The 27,480-nt window shown below is 37.7% G+C and overlaps 1 protein-coding gene across 10 annotated transcripts in view; it reads left to right on the top strand.

Annotated features, from left to right (window-relative positions):
- TMCO3 (transmembrane and coiled-coil domains 3) overlaps positions 1-27,480 on the top strand; it is a 37,496-nt gene that overhangs the window by 5,797 nt on the left and 4,219 nt on the right. For 8 of the 10 annotated variants that reach the window (XM_080612318.1, XM_080612317.1, XM_080612313.1 and 5 more), the window contains 10 exons: positions 3,259-3,438; positions 8,554-8,745; positions 9,587-9,715; positions 12,073-12,165; positions 13,335-13,521; positions 14,392-14,509; positions 15,046-15,241; positions 20,959-21,109; positions 26,521-26,600; positions 27,106-27,255. In XM_080612318.1, coding sequence (XP_080468444.1) covers positions 3,259-3,438; positions 8,554-8,745; positions 9,587-9,715; positions 12,073-12,165; positions 13,335-13,521; positions 14,392-14,509; positions 15,046-15,241; positions 20,959-21,109; positions 26,521-26,600; positions 27,106-27,255 — 1,476 coding nt within the window. The remainder of the gene's footprint in view (positions 1-3,258; positions 3,439-8,553; positions 8,746-9,586; positions 9,716-12,072; positions 12,166-13,334; positions 13,522-14,391; positions 14,510-15,045; positions 15,242-20,958; positions 21,110-26,520; positions 26,601-27,105; positions 27,256-27,480) is intronic. The other 2 variants (XR_013956363.1, XR_013956364.1) reach the window with 1 other exon arrangement.

Genomic DNA, 27,480 nt, shown 5'->3' with positions numbered 1-27,480 from the left:
TCTTTCTCATTTACCTATTTCTTAGCAGCATTACTGTAAAATACTAAAGTAATGTGTCCTTGAACTTGAGAATGGTGCTTCCTCATTTTTCTCATAAAAGGAGGCCTATGTGTGTAATGATGTGGTTTAGATGCGTGTCCTGTTAAAACTTAACTTCTGTGGAGATGGATTGTGCAGGCTTTTTTGTATTATCATATCAAAATATTTGCTTGAATGAGCAATCATTTACACTTATGTCACATGCATGACTATTTAAACAGAATACTTATTCTAACCTTACAACAGCAATTGTTATATAAAGTGAAATGAAGGATAATGGGAAAAGGGAAAACGCATGCCAAAAGGATGACAATTATATGGGGTCCAGTTTTGTTCCGGTTTCATTTTACTGTAATGATTACTTTGTTGATGTAGTCATAAGACGTCCTTTCAATTTTTTAAGCAGTGATTGAATGGAAAATACAAATGGCTGTAGGGGATACTGGATTCTTACCTTCATTTTATTTCTGTTTAGTTGAAGCATTGGATTTTTTTAGTGCTGAGAGATGCATGCATGTCTGATGCATTTCCTGCTGGCTCTGTTGCTGGGAAAAGGTATGGCAGAATCATTTCGGGGGGCAGGGAAGGAAGAAGTGTTGACGTTAGCTTCTGCCTTCCTTTGCTCCAGGAACCTGTGTGGAACTTCAGGAAAAAGCAACAAATTCTCACCTACTTTTTATCAGCTTCTAATTTCTTGGGTGCTTCCTACTCGGACATTAATGGAAAAAGTAACTCACAAGTAGTGCAAAGATGCATCCTCTTCTAACTGTGCTTTTTGTCATCTCTTATTAAAAAGCAGCAGTGACACCATGTTCTTGAGCAGCAGTGACACAGTGTTCTTAACCAGCATTGCCCCAAAGTCTTACTTCATCTTACTTCATTTTGCTCATGTTTTTCTAGGCGTTCCAGTCTCCTGTTCAGTACACAATCCCTATCTGTATTACCTTGCTTAACCAATTGTTTGTACGTACCTTGTGATCGGACATCTCCAATCCCAGCGTGAGTTGCAGAACAGTGTGCTGTGGTGCACTTCTGCTTAACACGCAGCAGGCTGTTTGAGCTACCTTGTCCTTTTTATGGACACTGTTCTCTGTGATTGTCCCACTGTGACACTGTAGGTGAAAACAGAGATGCCACTTCAATAGACTACAAAGACCTTGGTCTTCATTACTTAGAGGAACTTAAACTCAGATTTTTTTGAAGCTCTTCTACCTTGCTCTCCAGAGAAAGTTAACTTCTTGCAAATTAGACCATGATTTGTTTTTCTGGAGTTCTTTATTTCTCTAGCTCTGTTCAGCCTGTTTGCCTCAGATGACAGAAAGGACTGATTGTCTCCTTCCACCCAAAATCTGTTCCATTTTTGAGGAGAAAGAATCTAATCCTTACGAATTCCATCTGGCATTCTGAGTTATTGTTGATTGAGGAAAGAATCTGCAGCTCATATGGGGGCTGGTTTGTACATCTTTGAAGCAATGTCTGCTAGCAGAGAACGACAGATAGGAAATGTTTTTCCTTGAGGCTGTGTGAGAGTGACTGTGTCTCTTGCTTATGTGTTACATGAGAACTAAAGCAATTGACGTTGGGCCAAGCACATTAATAGTTACGTTTTTCTCAACTTCACTTATTTTGGGAACTGGGTAATTTCCATCATGCCGGTGTAACTATGGTAATTCTAAACACCAACAGACAGCAATTCTGTAGTTTAATCACAACCAAAGATATTCATCTGGCTGTCCAGATTTCAAATAGGCTAAGCCACAGTTACAGGCTGCACTGAATATACTCTTGTCTTGGCATCAAGGAATTAATGAAATTATATGCATGTTCTTCCAGGTTTCAAGGGGAAAAATGTTCCTCCGCAAACATGCGGAGGATGGAACACTCCAATTATTAAACATAGGAATTTGGGACCCTTTTAGATGCCCAGGTTATCGAAGGTATGTGTGTGGTAGGCAGATAAAACACACAACCTAAGGGAGACCTATATTCTGATAGTTCTAACTGGGTATGGCAGCAAATCCAAAATAGGGACAGAAACTTGTGTTTTGTGGGAATTCAGGCTAACCTAGAGATTGCTTGTATTTTTTGCCCAGTCTGTTTTTTCCCTTGGTAGTAATACTGGCTCTTTTAAAGAACAGATGTAGGGTGTCTCATGTAAATATTCTCAGCATCCTGAATCTAACAGAAAGGAAAGCCTGCCATTGCTTGTATTTCCTCATTCATAGTTGTTCTCGCTCTCAAACAGTGTATCTTTAAAATAATGTGGATATGTAAAGTGAAGCTCCCCCCCCTCCAGTCCCTTGTCCCTCCCAAAACATCCCAAACCTGAAATTATACCCTGTCAGTACACAAAGTATTTTGTTTGGTCATTGTCTTTGTAACCATGTTAAGTCCAGTCTTGATCAGTAAATATTTTTTAGTTCTTTTTTTGAACCTGAAATATCCAAAGAGTAATGAAATACCGTAATTTTTATCAGGGAAGCTACTGAAATATTTTCATGCCATGTTGAACAGTATTTTTTTTCTTCTGAAACCTAGAAGTGGATTTTAGAAATCATTAGTGAAAGTTCACAAGAGGCTCAAACTGAAAAGATGGACAAAGTATTTTAGTTTTGATAGCAAAAATGCTTCTTGGGAAACCAAGGGGAACCTCAGCCTGCATGCTTGACTGCTCATCTGTACTCTTCTGGTTTTATTTTTTTTTTCTAGCTGTTTCCACAGTTATTGTAATTTTGGAAAACCGTAAACAGACCTCTTCCCATGTTTACAAAATAGATTATAAAATTAAAATTCACTGTTTTCCTTCCAATTTGTTTGTTATTTGTAGCTAGTAAAGCTATGCTTTCAAGGTTATTACCCTTCCCTGCTAAAGCACTGACCTCTAAACTTTACTTGGCTCTGAAATGTTTCCTAGAGTTCCTCAAAGTAATTCCTTTCTTGTGTTTTCTGGGTTGCAACCTTGGGGCAGCTCTATAGTTTAATGGATTAGAAAACTCAATGGGTGGATATTTTGTTTGACTGTTACTTTTCTTGCTCGCTTCCCCCAGTGAAAACTGGCAAAAGAGAAAGCAATCTTCAAATATGATTATAAAGTCTACATTGCTTTTGCAGCTCCACTTGTAGGATATTTTGTGTCAAAAGAAGCATACATTTATGTCAAATATTTTTCTGCTCAAAGGCCTGGCCAGCACTTCATCTGTGTATTGTAAAATTCAACAGGAGGAAATGGAATATGTTGAGCTCTTAGCAGCAGAAAAACATCAGGTTGAAGCCCTTAAGAACATACAGCATCAAAACAAAAGCCTGTCAATGCTTGATGAAATTCTAGAAGATGTCAGGAAAGCAGCTGATAGATTGGAAGAAGAGATAGAAGAGCATGCCTTTGATGACAACAAATCTGTAAGTGATATTTAAGACTCAGTCTTTTGGGTAATGTGCATTTATTCTTTAGTTTATATTTGTATTGTAGGCGTGTTTCTCTTGTGTTAAATAGTTGTTAGGATTTTAGTGACTATTAAAAAAAATTTAAATTTGACTCTACGTTTGTTTTTGCTTCCATTTCGACAAAAGAAAGTATTTAGTGGTAGAATGGTTGCTTTTTAGGAGTAAGCAAACACTCCTAAAACTCCTAAACACTCCTAGAGAGCAAAAACTACTTTTTGCTAGTGTTTTCTGTGGTTTTGATTGAAAGTCATCCCTGTGACTGACACTTTGACAGTGACAAGTGTAATCTGTCTCACTGATACAGCCCATGAGAGTTATGACACCTCAGTGATGGTGATATTTAGAAGTTGCAGGATATAGAGTTACAGTGTTAAGTGTAGTCTCTACTTTTTTCTTTTTCATTTTGTTGAGATAGTTATGGGAGAACAAGAATCCTTGCAGTTAGTTTGCACAGTCTGGGAAAAGATGTATTATTCAAGGTAAGTACCTGCAATGTGGTTTTGGCCTTGCTTTCTTCTCACTTCCTTGGCTTTTTATACCTGGGCCTATTTGCATTGTTCATTGTTTGTGTTGCATGACAGACAGTATCCCTCAGGTAAGGCAGTGTGTATTTGGAGCTGGGAGTATGTCAGTTTGTTCTGCTGTCCCATTGTGCTGTCCTAAGGGACTGACTCTCTGAATTGGTCCTTGTTTGCATATATGTGGATCACAATTTTGTTTGGCTTTTGCTCTTGAAAGGTTTTTATTGATGTGCAGGTTGACTTCCAAGATGAGCATAGCTCTTGAGTTCTTCTGAGGAGGAAAAGCTGAGCGTCTCTCAGTAGACAGCAAGACCATTTTTTTTGTACTTGAGAGAAAGTGAAAGCAGCTTTTTATTTTGTATCCACCAGACCGCAGCAATTGCCCCCAGTAGGAATACTACCGCGTAGGACCAACTGTGGGAAAGGGACGAGCTGGCTGGAGTGCCCTCTTCTGTGCTGCCAGGGTATAACGGCACGTTTTAAAGAGATCAGGAATGAGGTTTCCTCTGCTACACCTGTTAATTGGAAAAATGCCAACTCATCCTTTTTCTCGAGTGTACCTCTTTGGCTTTCAGATTGTATCTATTCATGAAAGGAAATGAATTGTGAAATGCAACCTGGAGGGCTACTTACATCTCCATCTTTGCAAGAAACAGCTGGTGTGCTTTCTTTTAAGCTAGAACACTAGAATGTTAGAACAAAGAAGCTCTAATAGAATAATCAATAAGCAATATAGTCAAATAGAGAAGTGTAGTAGGTAGAAATTAGGACAAAAAAAATCTGAGTTAACCTACAACACAAGACAGGAGCATTTGTGCATTGTGTTCTGCTATGTACAACCTGCTTTTTGGAGTTGCTATTTTGAGAGAGAATCAGGATTTTATTTCCCATTATGCCCTCAAATTTATTAGTATTTAAAAGCTGTGAACCTATGCCATCTACTCTTGCTCTTCTAGCATAGTCTCTTTTTTCAATTCTTTGCTTTTGTAAAAGTAAATATGCACTGTAATGTATTTATATATATTACACAGAAAAAATGTTTTTCATAATTGTCTTAACCTTACAAACATTTTTCCTTTTTTCCTAATATTGTTTCTGACCTAGAACTAGACTGTGAACTATATAATATATATAGTATATACTATACATAAGAAATGTATTTATCGAGTTGCATTGCTTTCGTATGATATTTGATAAATTTTGATGCAGAGAATCATAGAATAGTTAAGGTTGAAAGGACCTTAAGATCATCAAGTTCCAACCCCCCTGCCATGGGCAGGGACACCTCACACTAAACCATGTCACCCAAGCCTCCATCCAACCTGGACTTGAACACCGCCAGGGATGGAGCATTCACAACCTCCCTGGGCAACCCATTCCAGTGCCTCACCATCCTTACAGTAAAGAATTTCTTCCTTATATCCAATCTAAACTTCTCCTGTTTAAGTTTGAACCCGTTACCCCTTGTCCTGTCACTACAGTCCCTAATGAAGAGTCTGTCCCCAGCATCCTTGTAGGCCCCCTTCAGATACTGGAAGGCTGCTATGAGGTCTCCATGTAGCTTCCTCTTCTCCAGGCTGAACAGCCCCAACTTTTTCAGCCTATCTTCATATGGGAGGTGCTCCGGTCCCCTGATCATCCTCGTGGCCCTCCTCTGGATTTGTTCCAACAGTTCTGTGTCCTATTTTATGTTGAGGACACTAGAACTGTACACAATACTCCAAGTGAGGTCTCACAAGAGCAAAGAAGTTTGGTTAGATTCCAGCCACACAAGCTCCCAAGTACAAAGGAACATACAACAAGCTCCTTATGAATTTGGAGTTCCAGAACTTCAAAGTAGATGTTTCACTGCTGATGTAGTTTATAAGATAATTGTGCTTAATGAACACTATTGCTGATGTTGTAACATTAAATTCCCAAGAAGATACTAGAACAGATGTTGGTTTATTAGCCTTTTGGTTTTAGGCAAAGTAATAGTCCTCTGAAAGATGGGAACACTGCACTGAACAGTGAAGTTAATTCCAGTGTGAAAGTAAGTGTAAAGTATGTTTTGTGTTGTGGAGCCAACATTTAACAGTAACCTCTGAGCTCTGTTTTAGTATCCCTGGAGTAGCGGTAAGGGTGTGAGACAAGGAGTCAGAAGCGAGGATGACAGAAAAACTGTAGAATTGGGTACTTACTGTGTATTCTGGTTAGAAACAGTTCTTCATGTTTGCTGACTGTAGGGAAGCCTTTCTTCTTTGCTCCAATACTGTGACAATGGTTTGCATGTGCATGGCATGCAGCTGCTCCTGCTTTTTCCCATCAGGTGAAAATGTAAAAACATGGTTTGGTCTCACAGACTTGGCAGTGGACACCTCATTCTGGAATGCAAAATAGCCTGGTAAGTGGGGAGCTTAGGGAGGTAAAGGCACTATATATATTTATCTAAAAAGATAGGTTTGAGGTAAAAAAGCATGAAAAGACAACTTTCATAATGCATAAAAATGGTCATTAGCCTTTCACTTCAACAGCTGAAATGCCGATGTTTGAAGCAGCTATTTATGCTTCTGAATCATAGAATCATAGAATAGTTAGGGTTGGAAAGGACCTTGAGATCATCTAGTTCCAACCCCCCTGCCATGGGCCAGGGACACCTCACACTAAACCATGTCACCCAAGGCCTCATCCAACCTGGCCTTGAACACCGCCAGGGATGGAGCATTCACAACTTCCCTGGGCAACCCATTCCAGTGCCTCACCACCCTTACAGTAAAGAACTTCCTCCTTATATCCAATCTAAACTTCCTGTTTAAGTTTGAACCCATTACCCCTTGTCCTGTCACTACAGTCCCTAATGAAGAGTCCGTCCCCAGCATCCTTGTAGGCCCCCTTCAGATACTGGAAGGCTGCTATGAGGTCTCCACGCAGCCTTCTCTTCTCCAGGCTGAACAGCCCCAACTTTCTCAGCCTATCTTCATACGGGAGGTGTTCCAGCCCCCTGATCATCCTCGTGGCCCTCCTCTGGACTTGTTCCAACAGTTCCATGTCCTTTTTATGTTGAGGACACCAGCACTGTACACAATACTCCAAGTGAGGTCTCACGAGTGCAGAGTAGAGGGGCAGGATCACCTCCTTCGACCTGCTGGTCATGCTCCTTTTGATGCAGCCCAGGACACGGTTGGCTTTCTGGGCTGTGAACGCAAGCTTCATAATTTGTTTCAAATTATTTTTTTCCCACTCTGTTTGATTCTTAGTGACTTCCAATTCTGTAGAGGCCCATTGTATTGCATGATGTAAAAAAACAGGGGAAGAAGTCATTCCCATGATAAAAGTTTTCCTGCAATTACATACATACACAAAAATGTAAGGAGTAGAAGAAAGTATGGAGTATTGTGTGCCCAGGGATGTTGTGAATTCTCCATCCCTGGCGGTGTTCAAGTCCAGGTTGGACAGAGCCTTGGGTGACATGGTTTAGTGTGAGGTGTCCCTGCCCATGGCAGGGGGGTTGGAACTAGATGATCTTAAGGTCCTTTCAACCCTAACTATTCTATGATTCCAAAAGGATAAAAATTGCAGGCTAAATATTGAAAATGCCATATTTATTTCAACAGTTAGGGGAAATGTGCTGGGGAATCAGTAACAGAAAATAGGAGCCTGTTTTATAGATGTCTTATGTGAATGCACTTCGTCATTAAATTGGGGAGCTTCTTGGGCAAAATACAGCAGTCCAGAAAAATTGAATATTTTGAAGTCAGTCACAGCAATGGCAACAACCTACTTTCTTTACTGGAGTCTAAAAGAAATAACAACCTTAAGTGTTTTTGAATATTTGTAAAATCTACCTTATTAAAAATACAGTGAATAATGAAATCATCCTGGTGTATGTACGCTAGGTTACCCTGCTCTTGCAGGGGGGTTGGACTAGATGATCTTTTGAGGTCCCTTCCAACCCTTGAGATTCTGTGATTCTGTATTCTACTTTGTAATTACAAGCATTGAAGACAGACCTAGATAAAACCTTATTCTCTTCTTAAAATTTACAGGACAGTGACTTTTTCTTGACTTGGAACACAGTCAATTCAGATTTTTGTGAACTGAATATCACTTTGTAATCTCATTGTAACATTTTATTCTCTTGAACAAAAGCATTTTAATCAAACCTTTTGTGTTCTAAGTGTGTTAAAGCATTAAAAAAAAAAAACCAAAACAAACAAAAAAAACCCCAAAACAACCCCACAAATATTTCAGGTTGGATGCAATTGGAAATCCTGGTTTGCAATTTTACAGCTGTGAAATCCTGTCTTTGCATTTTTTGGTTGGACAACTTGGCTAAAGAGGTCTGGAAAGACTTTTGGTTTTAAAACGTAAACCAAATTATAACTTTTTCAGTTATGGGCATCAAGTTTTGATAAAGAGACTGAAAGAATTCTCTAAGAAGAAACTGCAGTATTTCTAGTTGGTGTCAACAAGTTCTAGAGCAACTTAAGCACAGCTAATAATCTTTCCCTTTTTACTGTATACTTCATTGACAGCCTCCCTTCTCCCTCGCCATTTCTTTTTCTTACAGGTAAGAGGTGTAAACTTTGAAGCAGTTTTAAGGGTGGAAGAAGATGAAGCCAACTCCAAAAGCAATACTTCAAAAAGAGAAGTAGAGGATGACTTAGGTCTTAGTATGCTTATTGATTCCCAGAACAATCAGTATATCCTTACCAAGCCCAGAGATTCAACCATTCCTCGTGCTGATCATCATTTCATAAAGGTAATAATTTTAGAGACATTCTTGTCATTCATTTTGGTAAGATTTAGTCCCACTAGTTTGATGCCAGTACTGCTTGGTTGGGTTGAATACAGTTTTAGCATTTTTTTCCTCTCTAAAGTTACCCTAACATTCATGATTTCCCTGTCTACTGGTGATCTGGCCAATGTGTTCCCTACTTCTAGTACAGTCTTCTCAAGACTGATAGTGATACTGCATGAATCCTTTCTGGGTTTATTTGATTTAACTTGTTGCACCTTTGGGACACCAGCCCTTTTCTTGGACTGCAGTATTAAAACAAGCTACTGTTGTGCCTGATAAGCCTCTTCCATGTTGTTACTAGAGAGATTTTACTTCTTCATGCCTTGAGATGGAAGAAAGGGATGCAGGAAACTACATGGACATGGGTTTTTATCGTATTTGTGCTTAGTAAAGAATAACTTTATTTGGTTTTTTTTTTTTTTAAATTAAAACCAAACCAAAATGGATCTGTTTCACTGTTTTATTTTAATGCAAAGTGGCTTTCCCCCCACAATTCCCCAGGAAACTGTATACTTTCTATAATGTATTTAAAATATTTAGTAATTGCTCATAAATCCCCAAAGCTACCAGTTACTGAAGGTCAGTACCTCTGATGCTTCATCTGCAAAACCGCAGTGCTTACACCTACAACAAAGTGTTCAGGTTAGTTTACTGAAGTTGTGTTTTCTTTTCACAGGCAGTATTCTGTGTTTAATTTTACAGTGCTATTTATCCTTTGAAATAAAAGGATAAAAAGCCCCAGTTTAATTTCATCACAAATTTGTGTTTGATATTAATGCATTTGTAAATATTGCGTATTTAGGATATTGTGACAATAGGAATGTTGTCTTTGCCATGTGGCTGGCTGTGCACAACAATAGGATTGCCAATCATGTTTGGGTATATCATCTGCGGAGTACTCCTGGGACCATCAGGACTAAATAGTATAAAGGTAAGTGTGCAGGTTGCTTCTTGAGTGGTTCATTTGTTGAAATCCTTAAAAGTAGCTTTAAAAAGAATATGGTATTGCCAAGCTCAGATGTATTTAAAACAAATCCCCAAACCTGGACCTTTGTAAAAGGAGGCCTTAAAACTTAAAACAAAGGTCTTCGAATCACTTTTTGTTTTCAATTTTTTCTCATATATAGTCATGACATAAGTGGTTGTTGAAAATAAAAGCTGTAGGTTGTGTGTTGTGGGGTTTTCTTGTTTGTTTTCTTTTTGTCTTTAATCATACAGCATCACATTTAAGAGCCGAATAATTTAAATGACATCAGATATTCAGAAACTTGTGAAAAGTCAGTGTTAGCAGTGGAGGAAGTATTTAAAACAAGTAATTCCCTGAGTAGGATAGTTTAGCTTCCTAGAGAGTTATTTTGTATCTCTGTAGCTCTTTCATCCATCCTAGTCACCTTAGTTCTTTGCCTGTCCCCTGCCCACATTCCTGGAGTCTCATGAACATTTTTAGCTCTGTCACGTGTACCCTGATTACAAACTCATGTGAAGCAGTGGGCTGTGGTTGGTGAGACATTGCACATGTTTTGATTAGTGGTCCGGTGTGCATTAACAGATTTTTAAGCCAGCAGGCAAAACAACACATGTTAAGGTTGCATGGTAATGTCTGGTTAAGTTAACTGTTTCTCAAAAATGTTGAATGTCAGAGGAACTGAGGAGGCAGCCAGATGCTAATCTGGCAGGGAAGATAGTTTCCATCTCCACTTCTTTGATTGATGATGGATCCTGTCGTTTTCTGCTCTGGACTGTACACACATTTAAAAGAAGTGTTAGGGTTTTAAAATAGAATAGACTATTTCAGTTGGAAGGGATCTACAGTGACTATCTAGCCCAACTTCTTCAACAACTCAGGGCTGACCAAAAGTTAAAGCACGCGAAGGGCATTGTCCAAATGCCTCTTAAACACTACCAGGCTTGGCACATGGCCTTTCTAGGAAGCCTGTTCCAGGGACTTTGACCACCCTCTCAGTAAAGAAGTGCTTCCTCATGTCCAGTCTGAACCCCCCTTGGTGCAGTTCTGAGCCGTTTTCACGAGTCCTTTTACTGGATCCTAGGAGAAGAGCTCGGTACCTCCCTTTGCACTTCTCCTCCAGAAGCTGTGGAGAGTAGGGAGGTAGCCCATCAGCCTCCTTTTCTTCAAACTAGACAAACCCAGAGTCCTTGCCTGCTCCTCACAGGACATTCCTTCCAACCCTTTCACCAGCTGTGTTGCCCTTTTCTAGACGCTTTCAAGGACTTTCACCTCTTTCTTCAGTAGGGGGACTCTGAACTGCCCACAGTACTCAAGAAGAGGCTGCACCAACACTGAATACAGCAGGATAATCACCTCTTCTGACCAGCTGGTCATGCTGTGTTTGATGCACCCCAGGATGTGGTTTGCCTTCCTGGCTGCCAGGGCACCCTGCTGATCATATTGAGCTTGCTGTCCACCAGCACCCCCAGATCTTCTGTTGCAGGGTTGCTCTCCAGTCACCCCTCTCACAGTTTATGCTTCTGCCTGGCACTACTTCATTCTAGGTGCAGAGTCCAGCATTTGAACTTGTTAAATTTCCTCTTATTAATCATTGCCCAATGCTCCAATCTATCTAGATATCGTGTCCCTCAAGAGAGTCAACAGCACCTCCCAGTTTGGTATTATCAAACTTGCTAATGGTGCACTCAACTCCTGCATCCAGATCATTGCTGAATATATTAAACAGTACTGGCCTGAGAATTGAACCCTGATGAACACCACTGGTGACTGGCTGCTAGCCAGATGTAGCCCCATTTTTCTGTTGTAAAGAGGAAGACAGCCACTTTTCTTGCTGTTGCACCTTTTTTGCTGAAGTGCAAAGGCTGGTAGTTGTACTGGTCTGAGAGACTTATGCATGGAGTCTGTAGGATGAATAGCAGAACGGCAGCTACAGTCTAGCAGAATGATTATACCAATAGACTAATAAAGTCACTTCTGGAATGCAAACACTGGGGGTTAAATAGTATATGTATGAACTGTAATCTATTTATTTTCATAAAGCAAGCAAGCTTACCTGCATCAATGTATGTGCATTTAAGGTGACCAGCACTATACAACCAAATTATCTAGTAGCAGCCAGGTGATGGGGTAAAAATGTTTGAACCCTAAAGATATTGAGGGGACTTCTGATGTCACATGACCAGCACCTGAACTAACAACGGATATAGAATAAACTATTTGTTTTATAAATGGACTTAAAATTTGTATTATAAGTAGACTGCTGTGCACTGATTCTTTTTTTTGATTTTTTTTTTTGTTTGTTTGTTTTTTTGTTATTTAAGTCTATTGTACAGGTGGAGACATTAGGAGAGTTCGGTGTATTCTTCACTCTCTTTCTAGTTGGTCTGGAGTTTTCTCCTGAAAGATTAAGAAAGGTATTTTTGTATAATACCTCTGTATTACAGGATTTAATTGCTACTGTTCAAGTTGTCAGTTATTTTTCAGGATTTTACACTCTCCGTATAATATACTGGTGTACTTCTGTACGTTTTTGAAAAGACAAGTATGGTACTTGCTTCTGCTTTTTGACTCTTTGGAAAGAACGGAACACATTATTTGTTCAGTGACTTCAAAAAAACCCTCTTTGCTATTTCTCTTCATTTAGTAAAATGGTTTTTGATTACTAGAAAAATCTTACACAATTTATAGCAATCCATTTCTGCTTTGTTTTAGCATGCAGTTGCTGTTATGGAATATCCAGTGATGTTTGCCTGTTCTGTTGTAAAAAAATTCAGTCAAGTACTGCATTTTGATTTGATGATACATGCTGTTCTGGCTGATAAACTGATTCTGCAAGTGTGTTAGCACAATCTGGAATATTACATGATGTGGCCATCAGGATTCAGCAAAAAGTTACAATTTTCTTTTGGTCTTAATTAAAAAAAAAAAAGTTATAAATGGGCTAGATTTTAATAATGGAAAGTACTGCTGCAAAATATGTGAAGACTGTATATATTGTAAAGAGTTGCATCATGTGACTTTTTCCTAAACTGATGGTTGTGAGTTCATAAAAGCATTAATTGAAGAGTGTTAAAATTTATGAGCATTCAGTTTGATCGGTTTCTAGTCCATCTAAAGTCAATGATAAAAATCAGTAATTTGAGGGTTCCTAAACTTTAGTATGTAAATTGCTACCTGGGAATTATATGCACACTAGCGTGGAGTGGGCTGCTGGTACTGTTGATGGTCTTTGCTGTTGCCTTTTTTTTCCCCACCCTGGAATCACATCAAGTAACTGGCTTTCCATTTGATGATTTCAATACATTTGAACCCATACTGAACCTTTGGCCCTTAATTTGTCTGTGAGCTCTGGAAAACTTACCTAATTTCTGATAATGAGTCTTCTGGTTCATTAGAGTATCTATGAGGCACAATAACTAATAACTGAAGTTTTTATGCCTCATAGATAGGATGACAGCCTGTTACTTCTGTGGCTCAGCACTGCAGCCCCAAATCACTGCTTATTTGTGCTGAAAATCACTGTAACTTATCAGTGAGAAAAGTGTTATCAGTCTTTCTTATAAGAACTTGTTTTCTTCCCAAGGTATGGAAAATATCTTTGCAAGGACCCTGCTATATGACAGTTTTGATGATTGCCTTTGGTCTGCTATGGGGACATCTGCTCCAAATTAGACCAACACAAAGTGTCTTCATTTCCACATGTTTATCTTTATCAAGCACTCCACTGGTGTCAAGATTTCTTGCAGGTAGTGTTCGAGGCGATAAAGAAGGTAGGTATAATTTTAAATTTTAAATATGGTTGTAGTGTTATGAGAAACTGGTTAAAAATGAAACAAAACAAAAACCACTGTTAGATCTGGTTTACACGTGATTGTCATCCTTTAACACTGGCCAGTGTTGTGCATATTCTTTTTATGAGGTGTCACCTTTGGAGAAAGATAGTGTAGCCCAGTTAGTAGTTTCCATGTTAAGATTTGACTTGATTAGGGGTTTCCTGGATTCCTTATGCTTTTTAAGAGCATGGTAACCTGTCTGTCATCAGATCAGGGCAGAAAGGCTAACTGAAATAATTCACATCCTTCTTCAGCAAACTAAGACCAGTGCAGGGAGTCTTTTATAGCGAACAGCTCTTCGGAGAAGTACCTTTAAGTGCCATATTGCTAGCTTCTCAAGGACTTCTAATTGTTTCTTTCAACAGTTTTGCCATCCTGCTTTCTTTCATGTAAACCTCCCTAATAGATACGGCGTTAAAGTTCTTCCCACCTCTTAGAATATTTATATTCTAATGCCTAGATGCAAAGTGTATACTTCATGCATGCTGGGTCTTACATGTGTCTGTTAGTCTAAAGATTGTATATTTCATGAAAGGAGTTCCAGTAAATGCATAGCTACTGCTTAACTGCTAAGCAAAGTCTGTATTTTTATTGTGTAACACAAGCTTCCCATTAATATATTTTATTACTCTTTATTTTAGTTATTAATAGTGGGGGAGGGGGAAGCCAAACAGAATGCTTTGAATTATATTAACCCTGAGAATTACACTTAGCCTCCATTTGATTCAGCTATTTCTAAGTTTCTGAGCACTGCCAGCATTCATAGATTCTGATGACTGTTTCCATGACTGCTTTGCTGGTGTACAGGGGATATTGACTACAGCAGCGTACTACTTGGCATGTTGGTGATGCAGGATGTGCAGCTTGGTTTATTTATAGCTGTCATGCCTACACTTATTCAAGTAGGAGTGAGCACATATTCCAGGTAAAATAAAAAAATACTGTATGTATCTTCCCCTACCCCTTCCAGTTAGTATGTAGATTGCCAATATGAATAAGTGCTACAGTTAATGTCAGTTTCATGAAAAATATTCCATCTGTTCTACAAGTTCCCTTTACTATTTGTACTAGTCATGTTGCATGAGGATATTCTTTCTGCTCTAGCTGCCTTAGTCCTGTCCAGTACTTGAAATTTGTAGTGAAAAGTTTGTTATTGTAAAAAAAACCCAGTTAATTTCTTTAGTTACTTTATTCCTTCAAGACATATTTTTGTCAAAGACTATGCAACAGTATTATTGAGCCTGATAGCTTACCTTGATGATCAGTCAACAAAAAGTAAGTTCTAGGTTGCTGGGCACTTGGGAGATTTAGTATTCATCTTGTTTACTAATGTATCCAGATATCTTGCTGTACCTACTCAGTTTTGAACATCTGTGGAATTAGATCTTTTCACTTAAGGGGAGCTGATTGGGAGGCATGAGAGCACTTGAAAGAAATGTTTTGTTTGTTCTTCTGTTCCAGCATTTTCAAGGAAGTACTGAGAATACTGATATTGATTGGCCAAATTCTCTTTTCTCTGGCTGCTGTTTTTCTTATATGTCTTGTTATAAAGACTTACCTCATAGGACCATATTATCGCAAGTTGCATGCAGAAAGCAAAGGGAATAAAGAAATCCTCATCCTAGGAATAACTGCATTCATCTTCCTTATGTTAACGGTAATCTTTTAAATTAATAAAATATTCTGATACATGCAGAAGCTGACTGCATCAGTATCACAAAAGCCATCACAATTACTGTTGTGTATCCATGTACCTCTGTAGTTAATTATTTGGTTTTAAAATGTTTTTAAACAAACCCCAAATGCACAGATGATTCATACATTACAGCATAGATGAGTAAGAAGAAATAAAATTTGAATGTCAGTCAGCTGAACTTCTGCTGGCAACTTAAGCCAATTTAAGAATTGTGATTCCAGTTTTAATTTTGGCTGCTTCATGTGTTTCTGAAAATAATTTAGGATGGTTTTTGAGATACTGATAGTGCCCAATTGTGACATTTGCTTGCAAGATTCTTTTCAATAGCAAATTTTCAATGTGGTTTTTATTATAAAATAATTTTCTGTGGGAGTATAACAATTTGGAATGAAGCTGAGAAAGTAGAGAAATGTCTTAAGATTCATAGATTCTGGTATCCCTTTTGTGTTTGGTTCATTTTCATCTGATTTTTCTTTCTGTTTGTTTCTATCTTGTGTTTCAGTCCTCCAAAAAACTATTTTGCTGGAGAACAGAATGTGATGGTCACTAATAAATGTTGTGGCTTTGAAACTCCATTATCCTAGATGTTCAGATTGTTATGTCCTCTGAGAATTTCTGAGGAAATATCCCAAAATGTTCCTGTGCATGCACTTTTTTTTTCATAGGGGTATTTACTTTATTACAGGTCTAACAGAGAAAGCTCACCTCCTTCAGGGAGAAGGTTAAGAAAGAAGTTACTGAGAGCACAGCTTTACAGTGCATTGATTTCTTCTGCATATGTGAAAAATGCGATCCCTCTAAACACCTCTTCATATTCCAAATGTGCCATATAATAAGAGAATTAACAAAACTAGTTTTTACTTTCTAACAAGCAGACGTAACATTTGTATAACAACTTGAATAAAAAACAACAACCAAACCACAGAAGTTGCATAAAATATCACGGTATCTCGAAGCAGCCTTATTTTCATAAAAAATATGACCTACATAGATTGATCTAATTGAATTGGGTGTATTGTGCCCAAATCACCTATCAGATGTGCAAGGAGTTTGTCTACTGACTTTAACATATATAAGGAGGGAGAATATGTTTGAGTGTATTGAATTCATACTGCAAAACCAGAATGCTGCTTCAGCATGGGAAGTGTTTGTGAGGGAACAAATATTTTGTGTACTTCGAGTGATAAATAATGTATCAAAAGGAACAGTACAAAAGATACTGCATGCAACCTCAGTAAACCAGTTGAGATGCTTGATATTCGCTGACACTGATACATTCATTATGGTAATGCTACCAGTTGTGGTTTGAGCACAAAGGCTTAAAGAAAACTAATAATGAAAAAAACCAAAGCAAAACAAAAACGTATTTGGTTGTGCAGTAGAACAGCTCAACAAAAAAATCTTCTGGAAAAAAAGTCTTAACTGGTATATAGCATAGATGCTGCATTACGTCAGGAGTAAAAACATAGGATGAGGGATGGAAATCTTATTTGAAAAAATGATGCATGTATTTGTAAAGGATAAATTTAGGCTTTCGGGTGTCAGGTAGGAAAACAATTGAACTGCTGTGGCTCCTGCAAAGATCTTTTTCCTTGGAAAACCTAGGCCTAAATATTGACAGAGTTTGTATAATTATGTACAAACACAGAATTTTCCGTACTGGTGTAATTCCAAAAAAGCTTTTCAATTTGTAAAGTGAGTGCATATTTTAGTGGTCTTAACCAAAGCTGACTCTGCGCTTCATTTAGAAAACCTGAGAGACATATTGCAACTCATTAAATCTGAAACAGGTTGTCTCTTCTTGATAAACTAACTTAGAGTAAAAGAGATGTAACCGATCTCAAATATAAGATTTTTTACCAAGGTTTGGAGCTAAAGATGCCTCTTTCTGTTCCCAGGTATTCTCAAGAGGTAACTGAAATTCCCCTCCCTTTTGTCCCTCAACTAGTTAGGCAGATTGGGTAGGGGGATTGTGTCAAGTGCAAATCCTATGAGAGTACAGCTGACTTTCAGACACAGTTGTACATTTTTCAGTCATGTATGTGTCACACTGTCAGCAGAAACAAAGGTTCAGTAGATCATTACTACACTTTCAGGAGCTCCTTTTTGAGCTTTAAGTTACAGAGGTACTGGTTTTGGTTGGGGTTTTTTTTGTCGGTGGTTTGTGTGGGGTTTGTTTGTTTGTTTTGTTTTGTTTCTTAATTGGGGAACTGTTCTCCTGAATCACAACATAAGCAAATTTAGTTTATGGTTTGAAATATCCATTTAGGATCCATGGCCAAACTGGTACTTTTAGGTTGAGATACGTACCACAACGAGCTGAAGAACATGTTGTAAGTCAGCCAGTGTTCACTGGTGTAGTGTTGGTTTTTCACATTCTGTATGTACAGAAACATTACAAGGAGAATTGTTTAAAATACTGTTCTGATAATGAATTGCTAAGATATCTGCATGGCAACAGGGCTCAGTTTTGGTATGTTTTAAAACTATGTTGCTGAATGATTCCTAAGAAACTGGGGAAAAAATAAAACCTGACCTGATAAGGTTAGCAGTTATATTTACATGTCCATAGGACTGTGCATAAACATGGTGGGGAAGAAGTGCCTTCCAGTTTGACTGCCTTATGGTTGACCTGGGATGACGGCAGCAAATGGAGGGAAATTGCCAGCTTACTTTATATACTAATAAGATTAAAAGAAAACATAGCTGGTAGTACTTTATATGAGAAAATGTACATACTTTTTCCTGCAGTGTATTAGGAATGTCATTCCTTGTTTGCCTAGAATACTTTTCAATTGCTCGTAACATGCTTATGAACTCTTTGTCAATTAAAAGAAGAAGATTACAGTTCTTTCTTAATCTCAAATGTTCTAGTTAATTATTAAAATACAGCTGAGATGGAGATTTTGGAATGATCATTAAAAATTATTTCTATTTTCATTAAGGCATCTTTAAAATGCAAGGTTAGAATTCACCTCTTTACTCTTGGGCAGATTTAAGTTACTAAAGTCTGGAATTCTAATACATTTGTTTCCATCAGGGATTTCTTTAAATTTACTGGCTCACCACATTCATTAAGCTTCTATGATGACTACAGTATCAGTAAGATACACATTATTAGAAAATATAGGTAAAATAACTGCTGAACAAATGGTGGAAATTCAGCTGAAACAGATAATAGCAGTGATATTTATTTGTTTATTTATTGCTCTGGTAGAACATTAGAACATAAAAATCCAATATTCTAGTGAAAGCGAAGCAATCCTTCCTGAATTTGAGTAAAATGGGACCTTTGAAAATAACTGAAAACTAAGTTGTACTGGGAAAAACATGTAAGCTGACAAAACATTTCATTTAATTTTGACTGAAAAAGCTTTCTGTAATGTAGGAGTTGAGGAAATGACAGTGCAGTGCCCAGGGATTAGTAATTGTTAGAGCTCTGTTTGCTGAAAGCAGGACATTAACAGTGATGCAAGAAGAAAGGGAATACTAAATGCAAAATACTTTCCAAGTTTTGCTTATTTAAGGAATTTTGCTGAGAATGCCTTTTTGCCAGTAAAACAAACCCTCTCTGGTGTGTGTGTGTTTGTGTGCACCCACATGTTATGTATAATAAACTCTGAAGCTACAGATCTAGTATATGAGGAAGTACATCGCCTTATTGCTACTATTACTAGACAACCAGAGATCAGGATGGGAATAGTGAAAGGAGTACCTGTATAAATCTGGATATAAATCAAAAGAACAAACTGGAGAAGAGGGGATAGGGTTAAGACAATAATGTAATTTTTGGTTCTCTTCTTGCCCTCTCATTCACTTCATACTTTTCTTAAGAGTGACCTATAGATTTTGTAGACATTAAGTTGCTTAGTACCTAGTGAGCAGACAAGAAATAGCAAAATCTGCCTCGTTATCTATCTGGCCCTTGAGCTCATACTTGTCATAGAGTAAAGGAATGGAAATTCAGGTTTTATTTGGTGGGAGCAAATCCAGATGGACATAGAGTTTGCTCCAGTTAAGTCAGATGCATTCTGAACAAGCGTGTTTGTTTCACCCTTAAATTGCTCCCTGATTGAATAGTGATTCTTACAACAGCACAGTATCAGGCAGTTCTGATACAAAATGTGCTAAATCTCATCTTACATGGCAACCTAAGCATGTACATGGGAATACTTAAAATGTCAGCTATAAAAGTTTTGATCTGGAGCTCTGTTACAGTTGGTAATACTTAAGTGTATGTGTGTTATAGCTGGATAGTAAAAATAATTCCAACTTTATTTGAAGAGGCTATATTGGATTTTAATCATACTCAAGAGGTTGGGACTTTTAAAGCAACTAATGTTTGATGGAGAAGAACTTACATGTTTCCTACTTGTAACTGTTTATCTTATTCATCTTTTGGTGATTTTGAAGCCTTTTTAAATACATATTTCTTTCTTCCACCTTGACAGCTTCAAATTGTGCAAAAAGCGCTAAAATTCCTTTTCGTTTGAAATGAGAGTAAAGTTATAATGTTATTTTTGTTGGTTTTGCCTGATCAGCAGCTATTTACATTAGTTGACAAAACCCATTTGTGTTCTTAAATGTCTTGCAATGAATTACGAACTATTGGAGTTATGTGATGTGCACTTGGGCATTAATACTTCAATACACAAAAGTCTGGGGTTTATTTTTAGGTGGCATTTTATGCATAGCTTGCAGACTTGTTTATTGTGTCTTTTGCTCTCCTCCATTAATTTCAAGTCACTTGAGTTCTAGCTTCATACCTTATGGTGTAACACTGTTCAAGATGTGATGAATGTTGTCCATAAATATACTAGAGTGTATTGTTGCTTAATCCAAATCAGTATGGAAATAAATCTTCAATCTTCTATTAATATTAATAGCATTGCACTTTCTCAGTAAGATGACCATCTGCAGCAGCATAGTTTTAAAGTAATTATTTTAAATACTTTATACCTACTAAAAGTGCTGCTTGCTTATTTTAATGTTCCGAGCATTGCCTGAAGCAGTTGCTTTGTTTTTAGTTCAGTCTCTTTGCATGTGTTTCATCTCTTCCTTTAGTACCCTATTCACATAATAAAAAGAATGAAGCAGTCTTTTCAAACAGATATCGGGCTTCATTTCAGCAGTTTACTTCACATGCTTAAATGCATCCCTATTCAGTAAAGGACACAGGCACACTTAAGTCCAGTTCACAATCATAAAATGTAATTTATGCCTGGGACTTCTGCTAAATTGAGGCTATTCTTCCAAATTACAAGCCTTTGATTTTTATTTTTTTTCCGTGTGTTTGACAGCTAGAAAATACGCTGTTCTTACAGGCTCCATGTATTATGTAATTCAGACTCCAGAGCTGTTACAGTCTTTCTTGTTTGTGTGAAATCAGATGCTATCCTTAAGTGACACGCAGCATTACAATGTAGATTAAGAAATTTACTTATGTTTTTGTGGGGAAGGAGGTAACATGGAGGGGAAACATGAAAGGTTTGTCAGTCTTTTGTATAAAAACAATACTGCATAAAACTGAAATATTTACACTGAACTTACTGATCTTGCATAACAACATAATAATTTCCTATGTTGTTTAATGTAGTTTTGTAATTTTACTGTGAAATGGTGTATAAAGTCACTTGGGGCGAGAGAACAGCAATAGATTCTCTGTTATTCTTTGACAGATCACAGAGCTGTTGGATGTTTCAATGGAGCTGGGATGCTTCTTAGCTGGAGCTCTGATCTCTTCTCAGGGTCACATGGTTACTGAGGAGATTATGTCCTGTATTGAACCAATACGTGACTTTCTTGCCATCATTTTCTTTGCATCCATAGGTAACTACTAATAAAACTTTCTTAAAATATAGCATTAACCTACAAATGTGGGGGAGGAGGAAAAAATGGTGTCTACAAATTGAGGAGAGGGGATAGATTTTTATTTTATTAAAATACTAAACCGTTAACTGACCACAATATTGGTTTGCCTTTGCTAATATTTTAAATGTCACATTCATTTTTGTAAGCAATTTCCATGATGTACTATCGGTTCTTGTTTTAATGAGAGTTTATTGTTAATTCTGAATTCACACTATATAAAACATATACCTAAAAATTTTAAGGAGAAAAGGTTTTTGTTTGGGTGTTATGCTTGTCAGTCTTGATTTTTGTTTTACTCAGCCCCTGATAATAGCTTACGCTGATCAGTCAGATTGCTTAGTAACATATATGTTTATTTTAATAATTTACCCTGTTAATAAAGGGAGGAAAATAGTGAGATACAGTAAAACTCTTGGGCCGTTGTAACTGACAGTGTTGGATGAGGAATTGCTGAATACTCACAGGCTAGTTGTTTGTGTTTCGCTAAGATGGTGATGGAGTAGTGTTATCAGGGATACAAAGCATGACAGTTATAAGTGCAAAGTTAATTTTACAAAGGACTGAAAAAAAATACTGTCCTATACTCTTGCAACTGCATAAATTAAGACTAGAGATAAGACTTTGGTACAGTACAAGAAAATGGCAAGACCTCAGTTGGCATGCTGGCAGAACTCCGCATAGCCCGTATTATACTGTAAGGAAATACTTTTATTAGTTTTGTTATAGAAATTTAAAAATCTTGTATAAACTGTTGTTACCATTATAATTGCAAGAAGGGAAATAAAAGAAAATTGCCTGAAAAGTTTGTACGGTTTTACAGAAAACGGGTGTTTTTCCTGCCTCTGAAGAAAGTTAGCTAAAAAATCAGAGTTGTGACCTCTGACAAGATGTGACAACACTTGCTTGTAAAAAACAAAAACAAAACCTACAAAAAAAAAAAAAAAGGGCAAGCAAAAAACCCCTCCCTCCCAGTAAACATTATCCCACCCTTGCCACCTTTATGTTCAGTTACTTTCAAATTCTGTGGTGAACAAGAAGTTCTGGGGGTTGGCAAGGAGGTCAATTTTAAAAAGGAGTGATGAGATCTTGCAAAGAAAGCCCAAGCAGGATAACAAGTACTTCTTACACTTTTTTAAAAGCAATCTAATACAAAAAAACAATTCTTGCTTGCTCTTCACTTTTTATATGTACAAATGCAAACTATATGCATCTATAAAAACATAGATTTGCTATTTGAAATTATATAAAACCATAGGGAAAGATTCTTCTCCCCCTCTTCCGCCCCCCCTGCGTAAGGAGAAGGCTTGTTGCTGTACGCAGCAAGCACCTTATTCTAGAGAGCAGAAACACTTGAGATCCTGGGGTGGGTGCTACACCACTGCAGTACTAGAATTTCTGCTCCTCTTATAATAAAGGAATAAATAGAGGAAAAAAAAAAAGTCTTAATTGAAAAGTGACTGTAAATATGTGATTTAGAAAAGTTAGTTCCTATGTTGCTTGTCTTAAATGCCTACTTATGTGTTCTTACTACAGAAATCCTTCAAAAATCCTACAGAAATCCTCCTTACTAGAGAAATCCTACCTAAAACCTGAGCTGAACAATACTTGTTTGTGTAGTATCTGTAACAGTGGTCCTGTCCTTAGCATGACCTGCTTGCCTACTTCTCTCAAAGTTGCGCATTAGTGCATTTGTGGGAATAGTACACCTTTGCAGTTAGGTATTAACAGCTGCACTTGGAGTTGCTCTCCGTCTGTGCATTCCCTTTAGGCCTGTGTGCATTCTTCCAAGGTTTCTGGCTCTCTTTATGCAACCTGCTGAGGTTAGAAAGTTCCTGTTGGCCTCTGTCCTTACTAATATTTCAGAGAGAACATCTGGACTTTAGAATTTGAGACCTTTCTTTCTTGTTTCTGTTTTGGTACCTAGTACTTGGATCCTTCCATTTCCACCACCGCCATCATTTTGTTTTGATTGCTTTTCATAAAGGACCCTATCTGCCACTGGTGAGGAGGCAGATTAGTTCCTGTGACTGACAAAGCTGAGTGTTCTCAATATACTGTACAGATGTACTCACTTGCCAGGCTCCAAGTTTCCCTTCTGGGTAAATATCATGGTCAGTGTTGGACCTTGAATGCAACGTGCTCAAAACCTTTTAATGGTGCAGTGCTCTTTTTCAGAAGCCGGGTGATGCTGACAGTGTCAGCACTACCACTGTCCAGAACAAACATGCACACAGTGTTTCTCTGATAAGCCTCTTCACGTTTCTGTTGAATTTGAGAGAAATCAGAGGAAGTTCCCAATTGGAATTTGTTGGTGACATGTATAGTTTCCTCTTATCAATCCAGCTCTAATGCTTTGTTGTCCTACTGAAACACAATGAAACTTGGAGGTTTCAAGCTCTCAGGTCTGACAGTAGAATTCATTGCAGAAAAAGAGAGATGAATGTTGGATTCTCCCTTTGCTACTTAATGAGCTAGCCACAGCTGTAGCAATTATTGCATTTGCTAGCTATGCTCTTAGGTTCATTAAGACTCGGTAGCCATAGCATCCAGATGTATCAGCAGCATCATTTTTCTGAGTGGTATCTTGAAGATCATAGAATCATAGAATAGTTTGGGTTGGAAGGGACCTTCAAAGGTCATTTAGTCCAATCCCCCTGTGATGAGCAGGGACATCTTGGACTAGATGTGTCAGAATTAATTCTACTAGCTCGAATTTGACCAACAGGGTTCTAGTTTCTGTAATCTTGTTTGCCAACAAGGATCTCCAAGATTCCTTTTCTTGACGCTGGATCTGGTCATGACATTTGGATCTTTGCATGCTGTTCAGCTGTCATCCAGCAGATTGGTGGGCTCAGTCCAGGTGGGAGGGAATTTACTTGTTAAGAAAAAAGTACTTTATAAAAATGTGCCAAATCTGGCCTGTAACTGTCCACAAGAAGAACACATACCAGCTTATATGAGTGAATTGTGCTTTTTGGCTTAATGTTGATGTAAGGTTACCTTTACCCCAAGGCCTTCATTCCAGTTATTCAAGAACACTGCTTAGAATTGAAGTCCAGTGGCTTATACTCAGCTCTATAGAAATGTAGTTAAATGATATCCAAGCTATTAGTGATGGGCCAGCATGCCACATGCCGCCTGATGTTGGTGCTGAAGTTCTTGAATTATTTGGTTGAAGTGTTTCTTCTGTTTTGGAGAACAAGTCCACAGTGACTCTAGAGCTTTGTCACAAAGTATGATTCAACCCATTGAAATAAATGGCCATATTCATGCACCTTCTGTCCAGGAAGGTAAATCTTTCTGAAGACATTGATGTCAGGAAGGCTTCATGTGCCTGTATAGCAGTCTCATGTGACTTCTGGCTTTATGCTAAGTTTTCATCTAGGACTGGGGCAAAGGTCTGTAATGACCCTGAAATCCACTATGGTGGAATTTATTCCCCCCAAAACATGTCTGTGTTCTGGGATGTTTGTCTGTTTGCTCAGAATAGTGTAAGTAGCAGGCTTAGGCTTGCTTCACGTTGCAGACACTCACCTCCACTGGATTGGTATAGAAATCTGTGGTAGTTTGTGCCTCAGCTCTTTGGAATATGGTAATAATCTCCACATCAGGCAGCAGTTCAAATGGACTTCAGACTGCTTATCTGCTGCAGAACTGAAAAGGTAGCTCCACCAGTAGCGGTGAGAGCACTAGCCTATATTTATAGCCTCCTAAAATAATTAATTCCAGATGCGGCAGAGTTGGCTGGCCCTCTTAACAAATGTGACATTGTTACAGGCTGTATTTATCTAGTTGCTTTTCATGTGTGTTTCTGAGACCAACTTAAAGGTGAATGAACAATGTGCATAGTACAAAAACTGCTTTTCCCCTCCATGAGCATGTGTGCACATATTAGGACTTCTTTTTTTGGTGTGGTGTTTCTCCCTCTTATTCTGCTATCTGTTTCGTTATTCTGATAGTCTTTTGCATTTGCACTTCAGTAGTTGGAAAGAAATGAACACATAAAACAGGGTGCATACATGCTGACTGGGTAGTACTTGTATAAAAATCTCTGTTGTACTTGACATACATTTACATCCACAATACATTGTGAATTTACTGTAAGTAACTTGAGCACTCAAGAAGGGAAAATGACCCTTAGCTCTCTAGTTCTTCTGGCTCTACAGAGCTATGGGGCAGGGAAAATTAGTGAAAACTTGCCTTGCATTAAAATAAGAAGCTACAGCATCGATTTACATGCCTCATGCTTTAGAAAGCTAAATTCTTGTCCTTCACCAGAAGTAACTTGATTGGAGAACTGCCAACTATTATGGATTCATCAGGAACACCACCATTAGTTTGGTTCCTTTTTTTTAAGAGCTTTTAAGAGAAAGGAATAAGCTTCCAAAAATAAGAGTTATGTTTGTCTGCAGAAGTTCCTCATACCCTAGGAAGAAAACATGGACTTAATCAGCTGTGAGTTAGATTCTTCCAGGACTTCTCCGACAAATACTTCTTTTGCTTATGTTTAATATTAGCAGGATTTAGTTTTCAGTTTCTGTATTCTTTATGGTTCTTGTTTCTATTTCATTGAATTAAAATTACCAAAAAAGCGAGAAGAAAAGAACCCCAAATAACTGAACCACCAGCACAGAACACCCCTCCCCCCCCCAAAAAAAAAACAACCAAACAAAACACCCCACAAACAAAAACAAAACAACAAAAAAACCCCACACTCAAAACCCCAACAACATCACAGCAATGGAGTTTTATGTAATTCCTTAATTGTTAGGGCTGTGCATGGGTTTTTTTTGCCTTTTACTGATTCCAGTCCTAAATGACTTTTCCAGTTCAGGGGACTTTCAATGTTGGCAAGTGAGGGTCATGAGATCAAATAGTTACATTTTCTGATGTAGCTCTATAGTCTATGCAGTGCTGAATATCATGATCCTTCCACAGTGATAGTCCCATTACCATGCAGTACAACAATGCTGAAACAGTGAGCAAAGTGTATGTTACAGTCATTATGCAGAACAATGGAATTGTTTTCTGGCAGTATTTTTATAGTTCTTATTAGAGGTGTGTTTCAGTTCAGATTCTGGATTGTTGACTGGTGTGAAAGAGAGAAACTTTATAAATGAAAGTGCTTGTGCATCAGTCATCTACAGTTTAACTCAGTTGGGAATATTGTTTGTGCTAAACCTCTCCGAAGGAATAATGGTTGGATAAATGCAGAAGTGCTTTAGTGATCAAGAAGGTAGAGTTGGTAGCTATGTTACGGCTTTTTGTTTTTGAATACAGTCTTGCAATTAAATCTGTTATTAGCTCAGAAAATTATCATAGTAAGATAGTGGACTTAAACTTTTAAATATTGTTTTCTTTCCTCCTAGGACTTCATGTTTTCCCCACATTTGTAATATATGAACTTACAGTCTTACTATTCCTTACATTGTCAGTGGTCATAATGAAGGTATTTTCTTTTCCTCTTTTTTCAGTCTCGTAATAGTCTAAATAATCTTTGTGCTGCATGCCCTAATGACAATTCTGTGCAAGAACTGAACGTCTGATATAACAGAAAATATTACAGCTTTACTTTAAAGCTGTATTTGGAAGAATCTTGCCGATTAAAATACAGTTTGATAGAACAAGCTTAGGGTGTTAGGGGGAAAAAAAAAAAAAAGGATTGTATTTAATGTTAAAAGTAAGCTACACATGGAGAAACATCTATTTATCTAGGTTGGAATTTGTGACAAAGCTATCAAATGTTTTTATTATAGTAAACAATATACTAATTTTTACTGTGCAATGTATATTTGTTTCTTAATACAGAAGACATACTAGAAGTCCACTAGTTTATGTCCAGAATTATTGTATTTGATGCTATTTATCTCACAAAGATTTAACTATTTTACTTACTGCACTTTTTAATTTAAAAAACAAACCCACAATAACCCCCCAAAACCTTGCTTTTCAAGTTTGTCTTGGCAGTGCTTGTCCTTTCTCTGATTCTTCCAAAGACCAGCCAGTATATCAAGTGGATTGTCTCAGCAGGACTGGCACAAGTCAGTGAATTCTCTTTTGTTCTGGGAAGTAGAGCACGTAGAGCAGGGATCATATCTCGGGAGGTAAGCTGTTCTGTACTCACTAACTTTGGGGTTTGCACCTGAAAAACTTACGGGGGTTTTGTATGACATTGTATTCGAAATATTGTGAAATATAATGACTGCTATTTGAAATACCAGTACACTGGTATCTCTCAACTGCTAACAAGTAGAATCAACCCATACAACTGGAGACGTGTGTCCCTGGCAGGGTTCTTAGTTCTGTTTTTCACTTGTTTTGTATTGTAC

Source organism: Psittacula echo (genome assembly GCF_963264785.1).
Source record: "Psittacula echo genome assembly, chromosome: 3".
In the NCBI taxonomy this organism is placed as follows: Eukaryota; Metazoa; Chordata; class Aves; order Psittaciformes; family Psittacidae; genus Psittacula; species Psittacula echo.
Note: the sequence above shows the minus strand (reverse complement) of the source record. Positions and strands in the feature narration are given on the sequence as shown.